General features: G+C 37.3%; 3 protein-coding genes across 4 annotated transcripts; 1 reads left to right on the top strand and 2 right to left on the bottom strand.

Annotated features, from left to right (window-relative positions):
- Nucleotides 1-1,044: 1,044 nt before the first annotated feature.
- On the top strand, nt 1,045-6,961 carry LOC103719478 (F-box/WD repeat-containing protein pof10-like). The gene is made up of 4 exons (XM_017845808.3): nt 1,045-1,532; nt 3,290-3,487; nt 4,828-4,987; nt 6,616-6,961. Exons 1-4 carry the CDS (start codon nt 1,514-1,516, stop codon nt 6,833-6,835), a joined length of 597 nt encoding a protein of 198 aa, XP_017701297.2. The 5' UTR covers nt 1,045-1,513; the 3' UTR covers nt 6,836-6,961.
- A 2,725-nt stretch (nt 6,962-9,686) lies between these two features.
- Nucleotides 9,687-14,621, bottom strand: LOC103719479 (molybdate-anion transporter-like). Of its 2 annotated transcripts, none has more exons than XM_008808743.4 (8): nt 14,325-14,621; nt 13,401-13,545; nt 13,110-13,278; nt 11,794-12,064; nt 11,445-11,710; nt 11,142-11,357; nt 10,393-10,501; nt 9,687-10,316 (listed from the first exon to the last, which is right to left on the bottom strand). In XM_008808743.4, exons 1-8 carry the CDS (start codon nt 14,473-14,475, stop codon nt 10,174-10,176), a joined length of 1,470 nt encoding a protein of 489 aa, XP_008806965.2. In that variant the 5' UTR covers nt 14,476-14,621; the 3' UTR covers nt 9,687-10,173. The 2 variants fall into 2 exon arrangements, with proteins under 2 accessions (XP_008806965.2, XP_008806966.2); XM_008808744.4 differs by having other exon boundaries at nt 9,687-10,235; nt 14,325-14,620.
- A 2,262-nt stretch (nt 14,622-16,883) lies between these two features.
- Nucleotides 16,884-27,285, bottom strand: LOC103717379 (MYG1 protein C694.04c). Its single transcript, XM_039121636.1, has 7 exons — nt 26,972-27,285; nt 25,516-25,662; nt 23,891-23,989; nt 21,318-21,509; nt 21,061-21,180; nt 17,970-18,041; nt 16,884-17,331 (listed from the first exon to the last, which is right to left on the bottom strand). The coding sequence occupies exons 1-7, from the start codon at nt 27,221-27,223 to the stop codon at nt 17,107-17,109; spliced, it is 1,107 nt and encodes a 368-aa protein (XP_038977564.1). The 5' UTR covers nt 27,224-27,285; the 3' UTR covers nt 16,884-17,106.
- Between the last annotated feature and the right edge of the window lie 395 nt (nt 27,286-27,680).

The following is a 27,680-nucleotide window of genomic DNA, read 5'->3' as shown; positions in this document are numbered from 1 at the left end:
TTTTGTTGACTGTAGAAAATCTGGTAACTTGGGGAGATGTCCTGTTTTGGTAGTGTGCAATTTCCTTGGGAAGCTGGTGATGATTATATGAAGGGCTAGATGTATACTGAAATTTATGCAAATTTTAGGTTACATTTTAGTATATTATTGGTGAACTTGAGGTATGAACTGCTGTTAATAATGGAAATCTGCTTGATGATGGTGAAGCTGATGTGCAGGTCAAATTTATGCACGGTTACTTACATTTGTCCTAAAAATATTTAAGGAGAAAAGCTGGCAGAGGTTGAATGTTTGATTTGTCTTCCTTATATTGTTGGGGATCAGAGCACTTTGGTCTTTCCTTCATTTTATTTTTCTTTATATGTGATTCCTGCATTCTTTATCTTTCACTTTTACTACTGATCCATGTGAATGCTCGTCTAAAGCTATGGCTGATGTTTTGTCCTCTCTATTAGAGGTGGACAAACATCGCCTGGGAATGTTGATTCAAAAGTACTGCTAGTTGCAGATTATCGATAGTTTGTAAGATGAATACGGGGAAATTTTGATGAAAATGGATTATAAGGTTTGTTTGGGCTGGAACTCCTTTATAGATTCTACATTTATTCTTAGTCTGACATCTCTGGGTTAAAATTGGAAATTCTGCTTAATTATTTGATATGAAATATGCTTCTCGCCTCTATTGTTTCCCTGTATCTAACTTGCCGGTTCCTGTACAAGCTTTTCTGGTTTTATATGAGTGTTTTGAAGCATTGGTTAACCTTTTGTCTGTCTTTGTGTAATCCAAGGGCAACCTCAGCTATAACTTCGATATACTTTATGTTATCTAAGTGAATATCTGCACTTTAAATACAAAGAAAAGTTAGATCGGTATTTCTGCAATTTAGGAATCCCAGCAACCATATAGCAACCATGTGGTGCTGCGATGTTGGACTTCAGTAACAAAGTGTATAGCCTTTTATAAGATTCTGCCTGTCCATGTTAGCTTCCAAAGTGTCTTGGTGGTGTTAATTTTTTCGCTTTACGTCTCTTGTTCTTGTGTGGTATCAGGAGATGGATAATATCAGCCAAAGAAACGAATCTGGATGGACGGTTGTTGGCGGAACTTGAGGTCTCGGCTAATTTGTTTGGAAGTATGGATACGTGAAGGGTTGTCGTAACCTTATCTGGAGTTTGGGGCTCCTCGTTGTTTCGTAATGCGGATGCTGCTGGTGTTACAGTTGTGATCTGTGACCGAACGATTTAGAGATTGTCTCCTGCAAACTGTGCAATCAACAAATTCCCGGATCTGTTCTTTGGTCCATGTTATATGGAAGGGCACCCTGTGTTACGACTTACGAGGTCTAACGTGGCGTCGTTCATGCAGCTTCTACGTGATCTTGTTGCCGTCCATCGAATCAGCGGCAAAGATATAGATGAGCTTGAAGTACTCAGCTCCAAGACGTAATAAACTGACATGGATCACACCGGCTGAGCATTTTCGAACCCCAGCTTATCACCTTCCTGCTCCGACATGCAAGAGGCGACAAATGGTAATGGAATCTATTCTTTCCATCGTTAAATTTTAGCGGCTGAGCATTTTCTCCCTCCACCTCAATAATATTCCTCGTCGAAAACCATGTCGGACCAATAAAATATTATGGTATCAAAACAGACTAAATAATGTACCATAGAAAGCCTTCCGTGATCCTTCACCAGGAAACTCCGCATGGCTCAGCTTGCGCACGTATATATGGATATTTTTATTTTATAATTGGTTTTGAGGTGGTGGCAGGATTTCCGAAGGCCACAGCCATCCATGTCACCTTTTATACCCGTCGGACTCTAGCAAAGGAAAATGAATTCACAATCCCTTCTTCAATGATACCCGCCACTTGGTCCGACTTACTCCGGTGCAGCTATAATATCAAACGCGATCCTAGCTAGCTTGTTTTTGCCCATATCGCAAAGAGTGTTTTAGAAGAACGACATGCCTATCGAATTTTGGTACACCATGGGAACATATACCTTATTAAAACGGCCGTCTGATTGGAGGCTAATATATATGTTTAAGCAGACCACTCCTTGTGTATCCTGATGAGCATAAACTTGTTCGTCTGGGAGAGCATCCAAACCCTGGATTAGCAGTCGTTTCGCGTGCACAAATACAATGGAGTAGATGTAGCAGCATTCATAAGCAACTACATCCTGCGATCTCATTATGTTCTATGTAATCTATACATAGCCATCTATTAGCATAATTTTTTCTTCAGCCGACTAATGAAGAGGCATTGAATGATCTAATGACAGCGGTTTGTGCATAAGATGGGATCCTCAAGGATAAATGTTGAATTTTCATCTTTATCCAAAAAGAGAATTGTTGATTTTTCCCTTTCCTTTTCCTTTTTTTTTTGGAAAAAGAGCCAGATATTCATGGTTCAATAATTTAATATCATTATATCTTTGTGGCATCACTTCTATGACTCTTAGAGTTAAATAATTGCAAATACAAATTTTGATTTATGTAAGGTTGCTTAGAATTAGCTTCCGCTAAAGTAAATAATTTTGCTTTGGTGATATACCCATGTTATTATTTCCATCAAAATGGAGATATACCTAAGTTCTAAAGGATTTGATACATATCAATGTCCCTGCTTCCTTTGTTTGCGTCTGCATAACACATTCAGACACCAAAAATGACTAGCCGGAAGATATTATTTGGGTGTCTTAATTCTATTTAAATTCTGCCTAATCAGAAGAAGGATTTCTTAATCCTATATAAGTATCCAAAATCTACCCAACGTCAGACTAAGGGTTCAAATCTATTCAAATCTAGTCATAAATACGACGATCGACTCGTGGTTAGCCTCAATGGATCCGTGCTGTTTGCTCTGATACTATTTATAATAACCTAGGACCTTACTCAAAATAACTAGCCGGAAGGTATTATTTAGATTTTTTGATTCTATATAAATATTTAAAATCTACCCTATAAATAATTGATGTGGGAATAAAAAAAAAAAAAGAGGCTCATACAGTGCTCCCATGGAGAAAGCTCATGAGCAATGGCTACATGATTGACAGCAGCTATGACTGGGTTGCGGCGGTTGGCGGCAAGAATGAGTGCGGCCGGAATGGTAGAGAAAAGAGTCTCCATTTGAAAAGCTCTAGATTTGCTTTACCCCTCCCGCAAAAGAAGTCTAGATTGAAAACGAAAAAGATAAGGGACAAAAAAAACTGATTTAGTTTTAATTTTAAAAATATTTTATTATTATTATTTTTGACTAATCTAGATTAGCACACGTGGCAGAAGACAAGAAGAAACGGGGAGGTAGAAAGAGGGGCCGAACCGGATCTTCGTCGGGCTCAGACAGCAGAATTCTCTCTGTTTTCGAACTGAGACAGCAATTCTCGTGGAATCCGGAGGTAATGGAGAGATTGCCGGGGGAGCTGTGCGTCAAGATCTTCCACCTCTTCGATCACCAAACTCTAGCAACAGCTCTCCAAGGTAGCTCTGTCTCCAATCCTCCTCTCGCTATCTTCTTCCTCTTCTTGTAATTTATATTACAATTATGGTAATTATGGCATCACCTGTAGGAAAACTGCCTCCTGTCTTTGAATTCCCTCATCACGACCACAATCAGAACTGTTTATAGTTTCTTTGGTGCTTACTTTTCTTCAGTCCTTTAGATCTGGATAGTGGAATTAGTTCTTGTAGGATCTTCTTTTGAATCTGGGAGCATCTTTCCATACTGTTCAACGAGAAAAGAAAACGATGATGGAGAAGGGACAGGAGAGAACTGGTATGCAGAGCTGCTCATTAATGTCTTTTTGTAAAAGCAATCTTTTCTTTATGTTTTGTGCCCTTGCTTGCGCATGGCAATATGGATTGCTCGATCACTTCTCTTATGGACTTTTTTTTTCACTCGCGTGAAAATTAGAAGTCTTGTGGACAAATACGATTTCTTTCATGATCCAAGCAGAGGAGTTGGGTGCAGGGCCTGAATTCTTGGCGAATTATCTAACCTGAATTGTGCGGTGCAGTCATGCCGGCAGCACACCTCTTTCTGCATCAACATCGTAAACTTGTGAAGTGGTCTTGTTTGGTGACTCATTTCTTGATATGAATCTAGTAAATATGATGCAGATCCTTATGATTATATCTCTGTATCAACTATAACCCACCTGAGAATTGTAATTCCTTTCCATTCATTGGATTGGTGCTGATTAAATTGCCATTTCTTGTGGACAAATATTACTTCTTGCCTGGTCCATCAAAGAATTTGAGTGCGGGGCTTGAATTCATGGTGAAATATTTAGGTGGAGCAGCTAGGTCATTACACCTATTCATCTGATCATGGATCTATACCATCCATTCTTTAAGTGTCCTTTTTTGGTGGAAATGCCCATCATTGTATTTGTATCTAATGCATCATTTATCAGTTGAGATAAAACCTACATATCAAGTGCTCTTCAAGATAAGAACAGGTTTTCGATGGAGAAATGTAAGCATGGATTTCTTTACTTGGCAGAACCCACAATTTTTGCAGAACTGTGAAATGTGTGAAATCAGGAAAATTGATGTTTACTTGTAAAGGCCCATGAGCGGTGGCACCAAAAGCCATTGATTAACATGCTAACTGTGCAAACATCATTATCTCCTTGGAGAACTTAATAATATATCTTTCATTCCCTTTCAGAGTGATGTTTGAAGCTTTTGTTCAATCAAAACAGAAAATGAGTCTTCAATTTGCTTTCATAAATTAAACTGTCAAGAATACTGGTTAATCATTTAGTTTACATCCAAAGCTGAGTTTGTGCTAACATCCACGTTGGTGCACTAACTAGTTTGCAGAAAGTGGAGGAAATTAGGCTCTGACAATGCCCTGTGGAGCAGCCTATTCAAGGAACGATGGGGAGAAGACAGTGCTTCATTCTACGCGCCACAAGATTCCAAAACTTGGAAAGATGTCTACATAGCGCAAGATCGATGCGATAGATATGGATTGTAAGTCATCAGCACACCCTTACTGTGTTTCCATTTCTCATAACTTATTCTTTACTCATTGAGATCAGGTGTACCAATCTGAATCTAAATTATTTTGCGATTTAATTAAGCAAGCGAGAAAAATAGGAGGAACCTATATTTATATTTTTCATAACTTATTCTATACTAACTGAGATCAAGTGTACTACTCTGAATCTAAATTGTTTTGTAATTCAATTAGGAAAGTGAGAAAATTGGGAGTAAGCCATGCTTAGGTTGCAACCGATTGTTGTATATTAGTAATTTTCTATGTTTTGATACTTGTACTGGTTATAATCATACTTAGTTCTAGAAACTGCTATTGAGTGCATATCCATATGAAATTTCCTCGAGGGCTATTCTATCCAAGCAACATATACTCACATGCATAAGATTGCCTAGCAGTAGTAATCTGCCTGAATGACAACATGATGTACATGAACACAGTAACATATCTATCCTAAAGCAATGTTTTGATGAACTTCGTTGGAACTTCAATGTAAATACAGCTTCGTAAGCTAAACTTGTCTGAATTGGGCAAGGATGAGTTGAATGTTTCATGTTTGACTTGGTTTTTATCATCTACCAAATGCATATCTAATATTTTCTCTGATGCCTCCATACTGAAACAAATATTACCACTAGATTCTTTCTCCCTAGTGGAAAAATTGATATAATCTAGGAAATTGAATTGGCATAGAGATTAAATATTTCTCTGGAAATAAAATATATGCACGCCATTTTGCATGCTGACTAATTGTAGAATTCGTCCTTGAAGGAGTGAAACTGATAAAGAAGGATTGCACTTAGGATTATTCATGAAGTTCTAGTGTTGGTATCTAGATTTCAAAGTGCCAAACATGAATGCGTTGATCCTATAGAAACGTCCATCTTATCAGAATATCAAGACTAAATATCAAATGCTGTATAGCTAGAAACTTTTCTGACATGTTGACCATAGATCATCAAAGATTTTAACCTAGTAATGCTTTCAAAAAAAAAAAAAAAAAAATTGCTCTATTTTGTATCTGTCTCATTTTTCTTCAATCACTAAGAATTGGTGTTATTCATAATATACACGCCTTATCTTTGAAATTGTAAGTCTGCGTTTAATCCGCATATGCTGATTTGAGAAGCCAAGCTATTTGCCAAATTTTAGTAAAAGGAAAATCTCCACTGTGCTGAGCCAAGCTTGAGCTCAAGATAACCTAACAATTTTTCAGTTTAGGGGAAAAAGAAGCGAGAAAATTCGCCTCTAAAATATATTCAAAGGGAACGAGAATGGGAGGACGGACCCAAGTGCCGCAAACCTGAACTCAGTACAGATCGCCCCAGAACAAATCTACCCCAAACCGAACTAAATGTACCTTTTTCTTTACAATTATGAAATGAAACCTAACAATTTGGACATGAATGTGTGAGCACCGGGATGAGTGCATAGACCTCATTAGGTTAGATAAAGCAACTGGATATGAAAATGGATGCCTGTTCAATATAATCAGTTGATTCAGAATTTTCCTTCTAACTGTTTGAGCACTATTTTCTTTATATTAAATATGCCCTTGACTTGTCTTTAAATGAAGTAAAATAACTGTATTACTATGTTTCAGGGGTTTGAAGATTATCAGAGAAGGAGTTGACTACTATCTCATTCATCAAGGTGAGATCCAACGATACCTAGGCTCTTGTAGGCATCAAACTAGCTGGGACAGCGGACCGCTGCTCCAAGATAAGCTAGAGCAGCAGCGCTTGGAGATTTCCGATAAGATGCTATTCTTTATTGGGGATCTGGAAGCTGCTTGTGCTGATGCCAGGCATGTTAGAATGTGAAGTTGCCAATTGTGAAACATAGAGCTCTGTGTATCATTATTGTGCAGCTATTGTTTATCTACAAGTATGATTGGTTTCATCAGTTAATATTCCAGTATCTGCATTCGAATTTGATGCTTCTGTGGATATTTTGTGACTATACTCGGTTCACCTGTACCAAAGCACGTTCTAATTCAGAAACAGAGAGCAAATTCCATCCAATAGGTGGAGAAATTCCATGCTAGATGCCTTCATCAATTGACATTGAAGAAAGATCAGTTCTTAAGTTGCGGCATCAAAGTGCACCACGGAGCATTCATTCTGTAAACATTGCTGCAAGCATGTGGGAGGCGGCAAGAAAAGTGGAACTTGCCTATCCAAAAAGGGAAGAGAAAAGGGTGAAACTATGACCATCTGGAAATGGTACAAATCCAAACCCTAAATTTGCTAACAGACGTCTAATTGGAGCACATCTAGTAAATGATTTGGACTCCCTAAGGGCCATTCTGCCTCTGGCTAGTGAACTTTAGTGGTAATATCTGATAACCAAATGACCGATCTCTGGAAAGCACGAAAGGGAAGCACTCCACGTGGACAAAACATGAAGTTGCTCTATGAATATTACATCCCGGACCATCATTTCCCCGTATGCCCTCACGCACTACTGACTTCAGATAATCTGGAAATTTCCTGGTTTCCTCATGTGTAGGGCACATTTGTTTGTCATACTTTTCGAACCCCATCAACAGCCAAGCACACGTACAACCTTCAGGGATAGAGAGCATCTAGGTAATTTGCTTCCGCCAAAAAAAATGTAGATAGGAAGGATGCAGTCAGGAGGTTTATGCATATACTGATGACGCATGGAAAGAATGAGGTAGCGGCCTGGGATGCGTGTTGCAACAAACTTAAGCCTGATGGACGCTACTTCAACTCTTGAGCACAGGAGGAAGGTTCGAAGGAACTGAAGGATTTTAACATTTACTCGTATTTACTCTTTGATTGATTCCTGTACAGGCATCATCCCAAATAAACGTTCATTTTCAAAAGAGTCGAGTCGATTCCTTCTCATCGGTTTCACGAGTCACTTACTTGTCTTGCTCATCAGTTACATGGGCTTATAAAGGTCAATCTGCCCTGGGATGGCTTCAAAAGGACCTCAACAAAGGGCAGCTGTTCTTTGGGCTAGAAGAAAAAACAATATGGCCGAACAATTCTATGCACACCTCAACAAGTAGTGCAAAGTTGTCTTCTAAAGAATTTAACTCCAAAGAGAGGATGCAATCATGAGTCTACATGATAGAAGTGCAAAGATAAGTGGAAGGACTCAAAATATAAAATGATGGCTTTTTTTATAGAGGAAAACAATTATTCACATTCTGGTGAGATTACACGTGGCTGACTCTATCAAGAAGCAAAATTGGTTTACCAGGTTTCTAAAGATAGAGGATGCTGGTAGGTAAAGCACAAGGTCCAAATTCCAAATGGTAATCAGCAGAAATACAGTTTCCTTCATGGAAAAAATCCGAGCTTAAAACAGAACGTCGATAGATATAGAAATTCAGACACAAGGATACGGCAATATACAAGGCTTTTCAAATTTCATACGTCATGATCAACAACAACAAAAAAAAGTCAAAAAATTAGTATGCAGAGGACAATTTTCCAAATGCTATCGATCAGTATGAAAAAGAAAAATCCTTTTTGAACAAATATGAAGACACAAACTGAGAAATGGGTGCTTGGAGATGATACTTCTAAAATCTGTCAAAGGAGAGAGATAGAATCATTCTCACCGGTAAATATCAACCCAGGGAAAATGAAAACAGATACTATCTATTAGATTGACTGATGGGCAAGGACACTAAGGTAAGGCTAGCGGAGACAACAATTTGAGCACCAAAAATAACCAATAAGGTTAGCTTGATTAAGTGTATGTTGAATTGGACTTCTCTCAATTGGTCGGCATCCCTCTCCACAAGAGAGGGAAAAACAGGTAATTGCTTCCAGATGGTGGCATATTCACCATTATTTTTTTGGTAAAAAATAAATAAAATGATTAGAAATATAAAGCTCAAAAAATAATGGATGAAAAGAAGTGCGCTAAATTATAAGTTTATAATTTTATAACGTCGTGATATCAAGACACTTGTGTAGGTAAAGCTCCAAAGAGCGAAATAAGTTTATAACGTCGTGATATCAAGTAATAAGTTGACGCACCGCAAATACAGCGAAACTTCGCAGCTCCAGGTGTCCCATGTGCACAAGACGGCAGACTGCTTCGTTGTTGGCATCCAAACAGCCAGTGACTAGACAAGTTGCTCAAAGTCATGCTAAAAATTTGCTCTACTTGGAGGTGGGCTGTATATTAGTTTTCATGATGTATGAGGTTTAACATTAGAAGACCACTTTTATTGTATCGCTTAGAATGTGTTCAGGAGATTGTCTATTGGAATAGGATAAGCATACATATTGTTTAGAACTGCTGAGGTAGACATTTCAATAAACTTAATCGAAATAGAAAAAGAACCTGAGTGTTAGAGGGGAAATTTAATGGGATAGCAATAGTAGATACAATGATGGAACAACATTTGAGATGTTTTAGACTTGCAAGCAGAAGAATTTAGGACTATTCATATATAGACAACAAATGATAATTAAATTCATAATAATCTCGAAACTTGCCAAAGAAAAAGGACAGTCGCTATTTGTTATCAGAAGAAATCATGTAAAACAACAAAAGAAAAATGTAAAAAGTTTCTAGGAGTACAAATTCACATGATCAGATACCTCATGGACTGAGCACAGCCTATCTGAGTATGAATGCAGCAGACTGCCCGTGAGAGAAAATTATCAAATTCAACAAATGTCCTAATTATGCAACAAAAGTACGCTTCTTATTATAGAGTGATTTTTTAGCAACAGCAATCAAGAGTTACAAAAGAAATATCTACATAACAATGCTGTTAGAAGCCCATGTTTTGCATATGTGCAAAAAGATTAAAGAAAGATTAAAGAATGAGGCGTTGGAACAATCAAGTCCTCATCAGATCAGAAAAAAGGTAACGGACCAGCAAAAAATGATTATCAATGTCTAACCTATTTGGCAGGATGCTTAGCACGAGCAGACCACTTCTCTGTTAGAAAGAAAAGGAGAATCTGACTAAAGGAGAGTTCTTTTAAATGGAACAGTTTGCTGGTTTTGAATGGTATTCATGTGCTGACAGTTCTTCTAAATGTCCATAACTCCTCCCAAACCATCTTATTTATCAGCTCAGCTACATCAGCGAATGCAATGCGATGGCAGTATCTTAATGTGAATTACAACTTGTATTGTGCTCCAATTGTCTTCTTCCTGATTAGATATTCAATGGCGCTGTCTCACCATCCCTCTCCTTTAAAGATGACCAATCTTGTGCCTCTGCCAAAAGTTCATTAGCGATACGAATGCAGCCAAGGTCTATTAGTTTTAAGGAGATGACCCATTTTGATGAAGTTGCGCCTCAAGAAAAAAAGATTTCAATGTAATAATACATCAAGTTCAGGTTTGACAGTGCAAGTGATATAAGATAACTTACTTGACTTGTGCATCTCAGCAACCACCATCAGCCGCCTTTGCAAGATCGCAGCCATCAAAAGGAAAATCGAACACATCCCAAACATGACATTTATAGGCAAAGCGCTCACCTTCAAGATACCATTATTTTCAAATATTAGTATTCTCAATGTTTTGTGATTTTTAAACTTTTGAGGAATTTGTAACCTAATAATTCCATCATTTTGTCTTTCGGAATGACGCTAACATATCTCTAATGTCAAGTAGAACTGCAATAAAGAAAACTCCTGACTGAAAGCCTTGCTGCTGCCCATCATCCTTTCCGAGATCAATTTGTACATAAACGTTTCTTTACTAAATGCACCAGCCTGCCTCAGGAGAGAATTTATATATAGCAACCGAAAGAGGGAGTGCATTTATCATCTCTAACATAAAAATATAGATTTGAACAAATGTTGAACCATCCATCCTACTTCTCATGTACATCAACACATGCTGGGTGCTAATGTAACCAAGTAGAAAGAGATATTTAGCCCAGACCATTATCCATAATTTGAAGTAACTGATTGAAGTCATACCAAATATGGATAAAGTTGAACTTATGGAAAAGTTAAGACGATAGATAAGACAGCTGCTCTTTTTAAGTTTAAATAATATTCCATTTGTTCTTTTTGAGGAAAAAATAATCTTGAACATAGTTGGACTATAGCATCTGTTGAACTCCATTTCTGTGAGAACAAAAGAGAGAACTAAAAAAGTTTCCAGACTTACATTGTAAAGCACAATGCAGACAAAAATGTTCAGAGGAATACGGAAGAAGTTCATGATTGTGCTCCTGGCCTCCTCAGGAATGTACTGAGATCTCATTTTCATAATTGATGGCCAAAATATTCCCACAGATGCTTCAAAGACACAGAAACCAAAGAATAGGATACAACCCCCGAATGAGATGCTCCGACCTTTCTCTGTGGAAGGTGCAATGAGGAACTGTTTCACATTAAGAATCAGGTCACACGCATATGAATAACTTAGCAAAAGAATTTCATATTAGTTGATACAAGCAGGAAGTCTTACACTAGTAATAGTAGGAAGGATGAGAGTGAAGGAAGAGATTGCAAAAACAATCTGCATATAACTTTCAACTTTGGGTGTTGGACGGGCCAGAAGCCGAGATGCAATGGAGCTCCCCAACATTGAAGACAACATGAATGTAGCAAAAATAAAGCCATGAGGGATGTCCTCATCATTTGGGCTTAGAGCAGGAGTCCACAAGAAAACAAAAGTATACATAGATCCCTCAAAGAGTGATTGTATTGCACCCAGCAAAGCAATTTTCTCATCTGCTTCAACAAAACAGAATAATATTGAAGCTGATGGCCCTAAATTCCAGACAGATTATTAATCACTAAGATGGCACACCTACCAGAAGCAATGGCTACTGCAGCGACCTTGAACTGAGCAATTAAATCCTTGCTCTCAGAAGGATCTCCGTAGTTTTCACTCCATGAGGGCAAGATAATGACCATGGCTATTGCAAGGAGGATTGCAGCAGCATCAAATGGAGCCACAGGGCCAAGTCCTAAGTTATCAACCAATACATTTGCAAATAACCCAGAGATGATGGCAACAAGACCATTGCCAAGAAATATCGCTTTGGAGAAAGTTAATGATAGCCATTGCGGATCAAAACCTCTCTGTAAAAGAGCAGTAGCAAGGTCCATCAGAACAAAGACCAGGAAGGTAGTCATTTAGATATATGAAATACACTTCCAACATAGTAAGTCAGCAGTCAGATCACCTATTTCAATAATCATTCTAGATTTTGTAATTCGTAATTTAATGAAAGAAGTGCATAATTGCATTGAATACAATTTGAACTTAAGTCAACCCCCAAATAGTTAGGACAAGGCTGATAGTTATGGTTATGGTGCATAATTTATAAACATAATCCTAGTTAGATGGGTTTCCTAATTGAAAAGGAATTCAAATATTCTTAAGCATTTCATCTGAAATTTCCCTCACAGCATTGTTATAATAAATGTAAGAAACTGCATAATCTGAGAATTATTAGCAAATCTTGAGGGAAAAAAGAGATGGTAATCATGATATCTCCACTATTTCCCCCTGAATGTTTATATCTTCCTTTTCATTCCCCTGTTTCTCGCATATTTTTCTTAGCTTCATCTTTTCAATTGATTATGTCCAATTTTCTTATAATATTTCTAAGTGAAGTATACCTATAATTATATCTTAAATCTTGAATTCCAAATGTTGATGGGGAACACAACAGGAGCATAAAATGAGAACAATTGCAACTCACAAATCAAAAGCCAAACATACGTCCAGACATCTATATCAATTAATAAAATCAATGGAAAAATTGCAGCAGGTGAGATTCATTGAGCTGATATGATGGGTAGGTGAAAAATTTTGCAATAAATTGAAAGGGAGAAGAAAGCAAAGGATCTAAGCACACAGCAGCAAAACACAGAAAAGTAATTAGCCAATACACAAATCGAGAGAACCAATCTGATGGATACATCACACTAGAAAAAATTGCTCAAGTTTCTCAGCTTATTTTGGTACTAAAATTCAACTTTAGTTGAGTACAAAACCCGCCTCATTGCTGTGTATATCTAAGATTTCAAACTGACAAAGATGACCAAATCTATCTTTTCTTGAGTAAACTGCAGCAGAGTTAAAAGAACAGAAGGGAAATAAAAAATCAATCATCATGACCTTAAAATGTTCTGCAACAAGCCATGACTCAAAGGCTGAAAAGAGTAGAGACGTTGCGATTCCTCCCAATACACGTCCCAACATCAAAACCTTGTACTCTGGAGAATGCTTGGTGATACAGCTAAGAAAATAAGCTATGCAATAGGTCATACAAGCCCTCTTCCGACCCCTGTATTTGGATGCATCAACCGCAACAATCTTATTCAAACAATTCGCTCTCCCAACAGTTAGATTCCAAAAGAAAAAGAAACACCACACATGATAAAACAAATTTATATCAGAAATTCTCACTGTTTGTCAGCCAGAGATCCAACAATCGTCCCAAACAGCATGGAAGATCCAAATCCTGCAATGAAGAGCCGCCCAATATCTCCCTTGTCGAAACCATACTGGCTGTAGAGGTAGTACACATAAGGGCCCTGCAACCAATCACCAGCTGATGCCAAGAAAACAACATCATAATTAGACCAGTCCCCGCCAACACAGAAAGAAAGAAAGAACGAAAGAAAGAAAAAAAACAATCACCACATGATGCCAAGAAAACAACACCATAATTCGACCAATCCCCATCAACAGAGAAAGAAAGAAAGAAAGAAAGAAAGAAAGAAAAACCAATCACTCTCTGATGCCAAGAAAACAACATCATAATTAGACCAATTCCCGCCAACACAGAAGGAAAGAAAGAACGAAAGACCAATCACCAGCTGATGCCAAGAAAACATCATAATCAGACCAATCCCTGCCAACATAGTGAGAAAGAAGAAAGAAAGAAAGAAAGAAAGGAATTCTCCCCATGACAAATATGAAGAAAAATTGACCTCAACTCTCTGGTACTCAATTCATGGCAATCAAGAAAACATAGAATTATTTCATTTAAGTGCTTCCACAAAAGAAGAGCACTAAATCCAAAGATCAATCCGAGCAAACACACAAAGAGACGATCAACCGACATTATTTAACAAGATGAATCTACCGACATTATCAGACAAAAAAAACATCAAATTAACTCCAGAAATCGAACACTTTCAAAACCCTGGGGATCAATCCAGACAGAGCCAAAGGCTCGTCGTTTAGATCGGAAAAACCGGAAGGGATCCCCCTATACCAGAGCCTCGGCTCCAGATCGACGATCCCAGATTGCGAACCGGAGGGTTTTTTCCAGGCAAGATCTGAAGGGTTAATCTTGGGGGAGGAACGTAAGAGGCGGGGACGGACCCATGGCGAGGGAGTAGACGACGAGGTAGTTGTTCTTGAAGGAGTTGAAGGCGGAGGAGATGGCGACGCGGTCTTTGTTGGTCTTGCTCAGCTCCACCGTCGCCACCACCACCGACAAACCCCCGAACGCCAGGTAGTAGAAGAGCTCCATTCTTTTCTCGTCTTCCCCGTTCGCCCCTTGATTCACAAGAGAGTTCCTCTTGGGATTAGAAGGGAACGAGGCTTTACGTTCTTTTCTCTTCCTTCCCCTTCCACCTCCCTTCCCGTGACTCTGGAGATACGTTCCGAATTCCCCGATCTCGGCCAATCGGGGGTATATATACACATCGTTTCGCGAATCACCTTTAGCTCGAATCCTGTTCTTTAACTTATTTTAAGGAAAATAAATTTATATACCATAAACTAAGATGATGTTTAACGTTGTTAAACATATGATTAATTTATTATAATCTATAGTGTAATCTTGCACCTCATGAATACGTTCTGCATGGAGTTATTGGTCTGACCCTTTTGAAGGCATGAGCATATGAATATATGATTGATTACAGGTTTGCTGGGGCTGAATTGGGTCATGGCAGGGTCAAATTTTATTTATATACAAATCAGATCAGAATTTTATATTCAAACTTGATTTGTTTTTCTTCTAATTGGGTCTGATGGGATTTAGATTCTGTGTTAGTTATCTACTTGGTTTATCCAATGAAACTAAATTAAAGATAGTTAAAAATATAAATCATAAGTAATGTGCATAAATCTGTTGATTTCTCATATATTTTTTAAAGAAAAACTTGATTTTAAATATATTTTTCAAAAGATCAAATGTTTGACATGATCATCAATTTTGCATTCCATATGCATGAAGATTGACTACCAAGAACATGTAAATTGTCACAATGACAATATATATATATAACAATTTTTAAACTCAAAGAGGTTCCAAATATATAGTTGGTTATTTGGGTTAGGTTTTGTCTGGATTTGGTTACTTCACGACCTCTTGATGACCCAATATAATTTTTTTTTGTAAGAATGATTTTGGAGAGGGGGGGCTGAAATCAAAATGTACGTAAGGTTAAACCCAAATTACTTTTTCTATTTCATATTTAATTAGCTAACTTCATGTTGGATTGTTTAGGTTTATCTTTGGAAGTTAATTCTTGATCAAAAGTCAGTCAATGGAATGCACGCAACAATTTTTCATGCAAAAATAAAAATTAATGGAACCATAACTAAGATTTTTGCATATGGTACTATTTAATTTTTTTCTAAGAAAAATTTGCTACAGCAGATCGAGTTTATCTTCTTTTCATTTTCTAACCTTGATTAAGAGTCAAGATATTATTTTCCCAATGATGCTTCATACTTAACATGGGATCTACGCAACAAAATAGAAAATGACTAATCATGATCATTAGTGGGCAGCATCATTATCAGGCAAACAGTTCGCTATGAAATCGGCATAGGGTTTGCAGCCATGCGCTTTTTGTTCGGGTCCAAGCGAAAACCAGCCGGCTCAGGTTTCTTGGGCCCACGACCAGTCCCCACCCCTCTCGGATCGTATCAGGAGGACTGCAAAAGGACTTGCCTTCAGTCATTCTCTTGGTTTTTTTCCTACGTTAACGCGGAGGGCAATAAATACAATTGCTCGCATTGCTGACACGTACAACAATGCAAGGAAATCTGGCAATGGTCCCTGGTAATAATATTCTTCGAACTTGTAGATTTTTCAAAAGTATATCTATTTTTACTCTTTACTGGATTATTCTTCGTATTATTATTTATAACATACTACTCGATTTATTCACAATATATTCACATCCCACAACTACTTCAAGATGGCATTTCTAGGCTACAAATGATGTTATATGCTCTTGTGACAACTGAAATGATGGCATTTCCGGGAGCTGTCTTTTTTACATTAAAAAAAAAAAAAAAAGAGGGGGGAGACTGCTAACATCTTTTCAGATCCTAACTTTGCTCAAACTGGGGAACAAAATCTTCAACTCAGTTACCGACTGAGATCAGGATCCGAGAGCAGCTCTTGCCATCGCCAAGGCTCCATCATGTTTGATTTCAACGAGGTATCCACTAATGCGAAGGAAGATACAACCAGGATTACCAGATTTATTTGAAAGCTCGTGATCTCTCAAACGGCTCCAAGGTGATGAAAGAGGCCTTCGCAGAAAAAAAAAATGCTTATAGCCTCAAAACGAACTGTCTCGCAATACATTCAGGGAAAAAAATGTTGTCACTCTAAGATGCTTCATTCTAGTCTAATATGTACTGAAAAAAAAATGGTATGCAAGACTTTTTTAACTTCCATAAATTCATCACCGGCAAGGGGGCAAAAGGGTAGAATGGGAGATTTGGTGCTTGTAGCACCAGGGCAAGTAGTGGCTGCTCTGGAGGCTTGGGGTGGGTTCAGATAAGTAGTGTTCCTTTTTCTTTGCCTCTTTCCTCCATAGGAATCTTTGAGCTAAATCTCGGGCCCTTCCTGAAGTGAAGGACAAGGGTTCGCTCGGACGCCATTTTATGAACTTCCTGGATTGTTGCTGCTGCTGCTTAAATAAGGCCATTTTATAAACTTCAGTAAAAAGTACCACTGGAATCGTCAGGAAACACCAGCTCAGCTGCCTTTGTGTACAAGGTGCAGGATATGCTTGTGTGATAGACAAAAATGCTTGCCTGAATGCAAAATTAAGGGAGGGGAAACACAACCATTCATATAGTGACTCCTGATTAAAACTCGAGTACAACATTTATTTTCAGTTAGTTGCTGAAATCAATACTTGAGGGCAGCTCTTGCCATAGCCAAGGCTCCTTCATATGTTTGATTTCCACCTATGAATCCGCTCATATGAACGAAAACGCAACCAGGAATACCGGATTCCTTTGAAAGTTCATCATCTCTCAAACCCCTCCAAGGCAATGGAAGAGGCATTCGGCTTTCAAATTTATCGGGAGATATTGCCACTGCTTGCACTCGCCAATTTTTGCCCCGATCATCCTGCAAATATAAGAAGTCAAGAAAAGCTTAAGCACACTTAAATAGCATAATGATGATTTGATGTCACACCATGGTGGCATAGATAACAATCATGTAGCTAGAGGGAATGAACTACTAAAAGTGTATCCTGAGGTGCTATATCATTGATTCAACAAGGAAAAGTATATTGAGGAATCCAATCCAATCTAAAATGATTACACTAATAAGTAGAATTTCAAAATGTTATCAACCAACCTCTGGTAGAAGGGAAGAATGTTGTTCCTGTGTGAGATGCATGAAAAGTACTGAGTGCAGGTTCTATTGAATGCACTGACAACTAAAATGATTTCTCGGTCTAGACTATACATGTCACACAAATCAAAAGATTTACTTCAATAGAGCACTGCCGCCTCAAACTGTCCAGCATAATGCGGATCTATTTATCTATTAGACAATAATAGCTTCTAAAATTAGTGACTTTAGGCTCAAAATATCACACTGTATTGAACTTTGTTCATGCACACCAATATGAATGGAAATAATCTCTCACTAACCTAATTGTTCGACAAGTAGATAGTCCAATGTGCATGACTATATGCTACTAATAAATTCTTCTGGTCCAAGTCACATAAATAAATATTCCAGCCGAATGAACTTACCTGATAAAGAACATACTTGATGAGAGGATCAATTTTCAGTTCCTCTTCAAGCTCGAACAAATGAAGCTTCCACTGCAACAAGAAAGATTAAGTTGAATAAGAATCAACTTCTCTGGATAATTAGCATATAGATATTAGTCAATTAACTCTATAAATCCTAATCAGATAAGGGAAAAAACGATCATACAAAATCTTCAATAACATGGTTAATTTTCACAAAAATAAAGACCAGTAAGAGTAAAACCCTCGAAAATTACATACCTCACTACATTTCTAAATGGACCATATAATCATTCATATAAAAATGCCAATAAAAATGATGGGGCTTAATCTAAAAATTTGTTTTTCTGAAGGTGACCCGCTTGTAATTAAATTAAGCATTGTGAATATATGGTTGGCCTGACTGCCAAAAAAAAACTATATATGGCCTTATCCGCTTGATCATCTCTTGTCTGAATGATACAATGTGGTGCTAAATATGCAAATCAAGCAGGAGCCCACTAGAAGTTGCGTCAGACTCGGCCCATAGTCTTGATACCTGAGGCTGAGCTCAACCAAACCTGAACTGCCTGCAATACTCCAGCCTAAGCCTGTCCTCAAAACTTTACAAGACTAAGAAATGCAAGGCTGGCCAGCCTAGCCCAAGATTGTTTAGCACGAGCCAAGCCGTCTCTCAGCACAACCTCAACCTATGTTTTCTGATTCTTGGGTGACTGCTGACTAAGGTAATATTAATAAGGGCAATATATAGTTTACTAAGTATACATCGAGGGTGTCAGTCAGTGCATAGGCAAAAATCATTGGGGGTTGGTACCAAGGACCTGGGTTTGAGTCCTATCCTCAACCCAATTTCAGTAGGATTTCTCCCACCATATTTGTCAAAAATATACATATATAATATATTTTAGCCAGGTAGAGCTGATCTAATTAGCACAGTGAAGATTAGCTTAGGCTCAACTTCAGTTGATATCAACCAAGATTCCAGCCCAACCCATTGTCATTCTAACTTGGTCCATCTAAAATGAGAGTTAGGTCAAGCTGGTCATCGGCTAGCAGTAACGAGCGTGGTATGAACAGATTCCATCAACTCTGTGACAAGAAGAAACATGGCATCGTATCCTTGGTCAGCATTACGTGTGGGTATTACGTGACAATTCATCGCACATCAGAGATCTTGTAGCTTTGCCTTCACTCAGATATGGGAACCAAAGTCACTGTTTGCCCATATTGTTAAAATCAAGGTTACAAGAGAGAGAGAGAGAGAGATCAGTAGCCGATGTCTTACTTCATTTTCTTTTTTCCTATCACCTTGAGCTCTGGGGTCCTCCTAGGCACTCAATGCCCTCCCCTAGACACTGGTCTCCTGCATATTATAGTCTTTTAAAATCTTTGAATATAACCATGGTGAAAGGTCAAAGAAGCTGTTCTATGCAAAGATCTGCTATACTACAATTCCTAAGAGGAGGTGATGAACGGTCTAGAAATATGGATGAAGATAATCAAATCACAGGCTATGGATCTTGACCATTGATCATATTTCCATAGCTCCATTTGCTAACAAAATCATAACAATATAATTCTTCGAAAATTATGTCTCACAAACTTTTTCCAGAATCTTTTATGATCCTATTAACAAACGAAAGAAAAGTGTTATTGCTTTTGTTTCATTTAAAATGCCGATATTGACTAGCATTACAAAAATTAAAAGTAAAACACCTTTTTCATTCTAGACCATTCATAAATTTTAAAGAGACCCAGATATCCAAACAGCTCCCAGAAGAACCTATCCTCGAACATTCTTCAGGTGTTAGCTTCCAAGATGTTGAGTGGCTTTCTTAGGTTTGAAGTTGCAATAATACAACTATGGAGGTTCTAGTCAACAATTTATAAAGATCTTGCTCATTTAGGCTTGGCAAATCACCACCATCTCATTAACCCACTTGCTACTAGAAAAGATATATGATATTTTGGTATTGCAATTAATATGTATTTATAAGTCACTACCAGCACATACACAGCACAATATTGAAATAAGAAAAGTTATATATATATATATATATATATATATAGAAAGAGAGAGAAAGAGTGCTGGACTTGGTTACACTTGAGTAGATCCCCTCACATCTGATCGGGTCTAAATTAGACAATAGGGGTTTTACATTGATGATCCGAGCCGTTAGATATGATCACCTTTAAACTGCTTACATGCCAAAAATTATATGAATTGGAGACCCCTAACCTATGCATCAACTGACCAAAAAATATATATAATTTAGTATTATTTAGAATATCCATTTTTGGACCACTTGGCGCTAGGCTAGGCATCTCAAATCACATAATTTTTGGTATGTAAGCAATCTAAAGGTAGTAGATCCCATCCGAGGGTTTGAATCGTCGGTGTAAGACCCCCATCATGCAATCCAGACTTAACCAAATCTCAGTGGAGATCCACTCGAGTGTAGCCTAGTCTCGCTATATATATATATATATATAGATAGATAATACATAGATATACATACATATATATATAGATATCTATATATATATACACACACACACATAAATACATATACATACATACATACATACATACATACATACATACATACATATATACATACATATATATATATATACACATATACATATATATACACATATATATACATACATATGTATGTATGTATATATGAATTAAAAATAATATTAGTTTAAAAATGCTGCAAAACATACTAAAATCAGAATATTCGAATCATCGGTGTAAGACCCCATCATCCAATCTAAATCTCACCAAATCTGACTCGAGATCTACTCAAGTGTAGCCTAATCTATATATATATATGAATTACAAATAATAATAATTTAAAAATACTGCACAACATCTTAAAATCAGAATATACAATCACATACATGGGAAAGACCAGACTGAACACCACACTCATGGCAAATCAAACTTAAAAAATTGGCATAACCCAAAAAGAAAATAAGATGCACTTAACAAAAAGGCACATATTTCAAGTATAGAGCAAAAGGCAATTACTCATGGAAAAAATGCTTAAATAGTTAAAATAAAATAATCGGACGTACTTACAGGGCAAAATTTACTCAAAACCATGATTTCTCCACTTGGATCAACATTTTGTCTTGATTCTAGACACTCGATGACAATTGATCGTGCAGGTAGCCATGATCTGGCATAAAAACGAACACTCTGGCAAACACATTAAAAAAAATGTAATGTTATGTGGAAGAGTTTGCTTCTGGTCAAAAAATACATCTAAAAGTTTAGCAGCACCCTGGCAAAAAAAAGATGGTGCGGATACGAGAACTAGACAAGAAATTTTTAACCTCTAAAAATTCACTGCCAGCAAGCATCATAGCTTGCTGAAAAGCTGCATTCTCGTTCTCTGAAGATTGGTCAGGATCCATCCAATTCAAATTAAGCCGCCCAACCCGTGACGATAAATGTGTGTTGTTCACATATTTTGGAGGCTGATCCGACTCGTATTGATTTATCCCATTATCAATGGCATCAATTGCCTGTTACATGTAATCAGCACGAGTTATTAATCAACTTAGTATATGATCAACTAAAACGTTAAATGTAAGTTTAGTGTCAAAAATACATAATATGACAATAACCGATGAATAGTAGGTGTCCTGTTTGTGAGAGAAACAACAAAAAGAAACATAAAGCACATTTCTTCATTCATTTCAGCTACAGAAAAGATGTTTTATTGATTACTGTCGCAAATCAGAAGCGAGAAAAAAAGAAACTGATCATAACCTTTAACAAAAACTAGTTGCTGCAAGGAAACATAGAGGTAAACAAGGTCCATGATTTCGGTACCGGCTACCGGACTATTACCAAACTGGTACAATAATGTGCTCACTCAATACATGAATATGTACCAGTTCGGTACCAACACAGCACTTTTTGATTTTTTTCTCTGTTTATTTGTTTTTGAGGATTATTTTAAGGTTTATGGATGTTTAAAATAGGATGTTATTATTCAAAGTACTCAAATAAGATTTTATGGATGTTCAAAGTACCTAATAAATTTTCTATTAGCAAATTAGACATCTTAAAAATTTGAAATTCAAATAGCACTAGTAGTTATTAGAAATTCTACGGAACACTTTATGGAGCTATATATCTATACTATTCAAACAACAGTTATAAATAGATAGTATCAGAAGCTTCTAAGAACAACTCAAAAGTTATACTCTGTTAACTCTTAGACCACGTGATCAACCATGCAAATAAATATCAACCAAGCTTTTCATTAGATATTGTCTCCAAAGACCCATACATCATTTGCTCATGATGTCTCCTATAAAAATAAATGAAAATAAAAATTAGACATCGTAAGACTTGATTTATATGTCATCAAGTACTTTAGTCATTTTCAATAACATTTTCAAGCTACAACCATCAACCCTCAAGAACTACAATGGAATTAACAAAAATAATACCATTGGACCTAAAACCAAGCACCATACATATAAACAAGAGCTTTTAATATATCAAACTCTCAGAAAAAGGAATGGTGGGATATTTGCAGTAATTTAGAACATTCAAGTCTGGTAGTTTTTGTATTTACTGATACATTATTAGATGCTCGAAGTTGTAGTACTACCATTGTAGATCGATCAGGGCACATGATGCTAGATCATCATAATTTGTAACTGCTTGAAGTCTTCAAACAAAGGTTACTCAAATAGCATATGTGGGAAAAGAAGAAAAAGAAGCAAGGAAAGATGAAAAAAAGGAAAGAAGGAGAGGAGAGAATAAGAAAAAGAAAGAAATGGGAGAAAGAAGAAGCAAAGGAAAGAAAGGAAGGGAACAAGAAGAAAAATGGAAGAAAGGAAGGGAGCAAGAAGAAGAACAGTAAGAAAGAAAAGAAAAAAGATTAGAAGAAGAAGAAAAGAGAAAGAAATGAAGGAAAGAAGAAGAAAAGGAAAGAAAGAAAGCAAGGGAAGAAGAAGAAAACGGAAAGAAAGGAAGGGAGAAGAAAAAGAAAAAAAATGAAGGAACAAAGGAAAAAAGAAGAAGAAGGAAATAAAAGAAGGGAGAAGAAAAGAAAAGAGGGAGGAAGAAAAGAAGGGCAAAGAGATGGGAAAAAAAAGGTAAGGGGCCTAAACTGCCTTGAATCGCTCCGGACTTAGCAGGAACTGGGCAATTCCACTCGATTCGGGCCAGTTCAGCCTCGTTCAGACCCTTTTGCCGAATAGAACCTCTGAACCACCCCGATGCCGTACCAATTCGGGTGGTTCGGGTTGGTTCGGCATTCCTTGGGTAAATATATCTCTAGCAATCACTTCTAGGAGTTGATGCCAGGAAAAATCAAAGCTGAATCTATCTCTAGCAAACACTTCGAGGAGTATCTCAAGATACAATTTTTTCCAAGCAATCTCATAAGAGAGGAAGAATATGATCAAATAGTGATTGAAGAATTTTTAAGCATGTAGGAAGATCCTCTGGATGACTGAACCTTCAATCATTTAGCCATTGTATGGCGACACTTTATAGACAAGCTGAAATGCCCACCAAAGCAGAATTAAACGATTAGTGGTGTTTGATTCTGCTGCATGCCTATCACCTTTGTAGGCTGCAGCATTGAAATACACTGGAATTGAAACTGATGGTTCTTTTGTCAGTACTGTTACTCATATTCTTTGAGGCTTGTGGTAAGCAGGCCTTTACAGACCCCTCCTTGATTCTATTACTTTCAAAGGTATAAAGATAAAATCGGTGATAATGCCCCTCCACACATATTAAACATGCATGCCCAAATACACAACACCTAAAGAAGTACAAGTACTATTTGTTATACTATATCAGGTCAAATTAAATCAAAATGAACACTGTGGAAAGAACTATGGCAGCATGAAGTTTTATGCATATCCATGCTTAATACCTCGATGAAGCTTTTATATACAGCAAGATATAGACGATCTACATCTTGGTGTCCTTCATCAAGCTGAAGCTCCTTCGCAATTATCTCCTTACCATAATGCTACAAAATGAGAATAAAAAGTAAACCCGCAGTCTAGAAGGATCTGGAAAAAGACTTAATATCACAATAAACAAACATAAAGGACTTATTTCCTTCCATGTGTACATATACTAATGTAAAAACCTACATTTTCTAAAATGACTTGGAGATGCAGATATCTTTAAGTACAGAAGACAGGCAGATTATATCTCAATATTTTGGGAAATGAAGAAAGGCAAAAAAAGGTCTTTTTGTAAAAAGGAACATATAAACCTACAAAAAAGGAAAATTCTAAAGAAATGTCAGTATTGTAGCCAATCCAGGATGCACTCATATGCACCGTTTTCTATTGAAGGACTTAGTATGAGGCAAGGTAAACGAGGAAAAGATAACATTGAACAATGATCACATAAGGTCAATTAGTGGATTATGTAATATAAACAGTTTAGGTCTCATCTTGTCATCCTCAAGGTCTCCCATCTTTAGTTCTCATGTACTTTATTAGTTTATAAGTTTCCTTTTAGACTCCCGCTGCTTCCCATTCCCACGTTTTCTCCTTATATTTCTTAGATTTCTTCTATAAAATGGAAATTATTAGGCTAGGTATGCTTTTGCTTTTCATTCACATGGAAGTCATGCAACACTAACAAAATTCATTCTTGAGAAACTTTTCCCCAGCAACAAATTATGCATTCTTACAAGTAATATCAGACCATTTAATGAAAACTGTGCGATGACAAAAGGGGGTGAGAATAAGAAATTTTGTTGTTATAATTCTGGAACCAAAAGGTTCATCTTTTTCTAAGTCAAGAGATGATTTAGATTATAGCATGCTAGTTTGATATCAGACGACTCAGGAAAGCAAGAATTAATGAACATCCATAATAACTACTCATCCTGACAAAAGTCAACAGTTCACCCTCTCACAGCACTTTTAAAACATTTGGGCTGAGAAAGACAAAAGAAGGATCCTCTTAACCAAAAGGATACCTTGCATGGAAAACACAAGGACAAGGTACTTAGGCAAGGTTGCTGCTCATTATATGCATTTCAAGAAATCTCAGCTCGATCATAGGTAGGCATTCCGGATCTGGCCATAAAAGCATTTGGTACCCATAAGGAGCCAAATCCAAACCCAATAAACGAATCGAATCCAGGTTTGGCTACATATCCTGCAATCTTATCATGTATGAAACCAGTTTAAATGCCTCCAACAGCACTAGATTTGTGTTTGGATTCAATATCAATCTATGTAGTAACCTCTTTAAAGGCTGGTAGCATATAGCAACCATATTGATGCTCCAACTATTGAATCCATATGACATCCACAACTAAAACTTACAACATTTTCTTGAATTATCATGAGTATACCAGGACTTTGAACACATGGTAATAGCTTCAAATCCATGATCAATAGTAACATGGTAACAAGGTACAGTCTTATTGAGCTATTGCTGGCGAACATGAAGGTGTCATGCAAACAACATAGATACACTCAAAAATGACTTAACCTTATGTCCCTTGTGCCAGGTTGAGAACTATCTTACCTTATAGACTAGACCAGCACTACTAAGCTTGGTGAGAAATCCATGCCCAAAAACCTCATTAAATCCTTTTTGGTGATGATCGTACCGATCTTGGCTAGGATCATACACGCCGCCAACATCAAGCACTGCATCTAGTGTATCCAGTACCTGCAAACCATTTTAACAGGCAATACTAACTCATAGTAGCCATATTAGGAGAATGAAAATACAGGAAATGGAAGTTTGACCAGCTAAATTAACTTTAAAGTTGTGTGTATTGAAAAACTTCTTGATCAGTTAAACAAAGTTAGGCTGAATATCACAAAATCCATTTGAACTGTGACCAATGATGTTATTTAAGTCAATAGGATCATATCGTATGACAGATTGAGATATAACTGATGCATTTATGATTAGATAAAAATTCAGAACTAACAAATTTATTAGTTTTTTTGAAGCAATACAGCCATATCGTAGAGTTTAGTTCATTATTAACTGAAAGACATCATTCTGCATACAAGAAACTGGCAGCTTGCCATATTTAAGAACTCATCAAATAATCTAATGAACAAAACAAGAGTTATTTCCTTTCTAATTTATATGCATTATCCGCTCTATACCATTTCAAAGCTTTTCGTTACCTGGCATTAAATGGTAAAACGCACACTCCCCCGATAAATGATATCCTCTCATTGTATAGATTTACTTAGAATGCCCTTACAATGCATTGAACCAGCCTATTTGGAGCAAATAGTTAATCATTTTTGGTAGCTTCTCTGCAGACTCATCAAAAATGTTAAAAAAGAGAAATAAATCTCTATACATGCGTCATTTGCTTCTATGTTCTCTCTAAAGTTCTTAAGCTACCTTTTTCTTTAAAAAAAAAAGAAAGAAAATTCCATCTAAACCTGCATCATGTTTTCATTCCCTCCTTCAGCAAGTTCCTTTTTCACTTTTAACATGCTCCAGAATCCGGGATGAGAATCTAATGTTTCTCAAATCTGAGATGAAAACTGAACAACTCTTTTCCATTGCAGAACAGTTTAGTTTCGGCAAACAAGGACATTCCGTGGATAAGAAAGCGACCATTTCTAACGCTAGATCGAGGCTAAGAGTAAAGTCAAAGTTCGTATACTTCAATCACTTTTCAACCTCATGAAAGCAATGTCATTGCTTAACAATATGTAATGGCACCAGAAATAAGTCACAAATAGTTATCCTCATCAACTCAAACAGTATGGTATCAAAATAAATGACGGACCTTTGATTCAGCTCTATACATGTTATTATATCATATTATTTTAACTATATCCACAGGGTAAATTTAACAAACAACTTCTAAACAAACCCCAGTACCTTCTAGCTGATACAAAAACGAAACTAAAAAGAGCAGAACCGCATAATCGACACCATTTCTTCCAAGAAGAATAGCTATACAGAACGCCGTTAAAGGGCGACCTGGTGGAGAGACTGGTACCTGGGGGTCTCTGGTTCGGACTATCTCGGAGCCGGAGAACTTGTTGGTGAGGCGGATCATGAAGCAGCCGAGAGCCTCGTCGCAGTGGAAGCTGCCGTTGTGGGTGCCGACCCTTTTGAGGCTAGGGTTTGGGGAGCCCGTCGAGAAGGCCGAAACCCTAGGGCTTCTCGGAGCGGCGGCCGCCATGGAAGAGGCGTAGCCTCGGGTCTCCAGCACAAGTAGCCGCTGCCAGCAGCTCCGAATCGCGAACATATTGCGGCCCACCCGCGACCCGACCGCTTTAAATTATAGCGTGCCGGACCGGTCTGATAGGTAGGTTTGGGACGGGGTTGGGTGTGTGTGTATATATATATAAGGGACAGATCATATAAATTAAGTATGAATATATCAAGAAAGATCAAAAAAATAAAATATCACAAAATGTAATTGGGAGAGCTAATAAAGTGGTTCACAAAACCTCTTCTGAGTACTCCGCCACATAGGAAGCGATCTAATTTACCACATTATTCGTTTTACAGTAGGTGTGCTTGGCTACAAAGCATGTGCACTCCCTCAACTACTCCAAATATCGACCAAGAGCGGGTGGAAAACTGCCACCCCTGCCTGGCCTGGATCCAACTACATTCTCACTTTCACTTGGTGCACTCTTCTCCAATCTCTACTCAAGCAAAAGATGAACTAATTGGAAAATATCTTATAGGTATGTGTA

This window comes from Phoenix dactylifera, chromosome 2, assembly GCF_009389715.1.
Source record: "Phoenix dactylifera cultivar Barhee BC4 chromosome 2, palm_55x_up_171113_PBpolish2nd_filt_p, whole genome shotgun sequence".
Classification (NCBI taxonomy): domain Eukaryota; kingdom Viridiplantae; phylum Streptophyta; class Magnoliopsida; order Arecales; family Arecaceae; genus Phoenix; species Phoenix dactylifera.
Note: the sequence above shows the minus strand (reverse complement) of the source record. Positions and strands in the feature narration are given on the sequence as shown.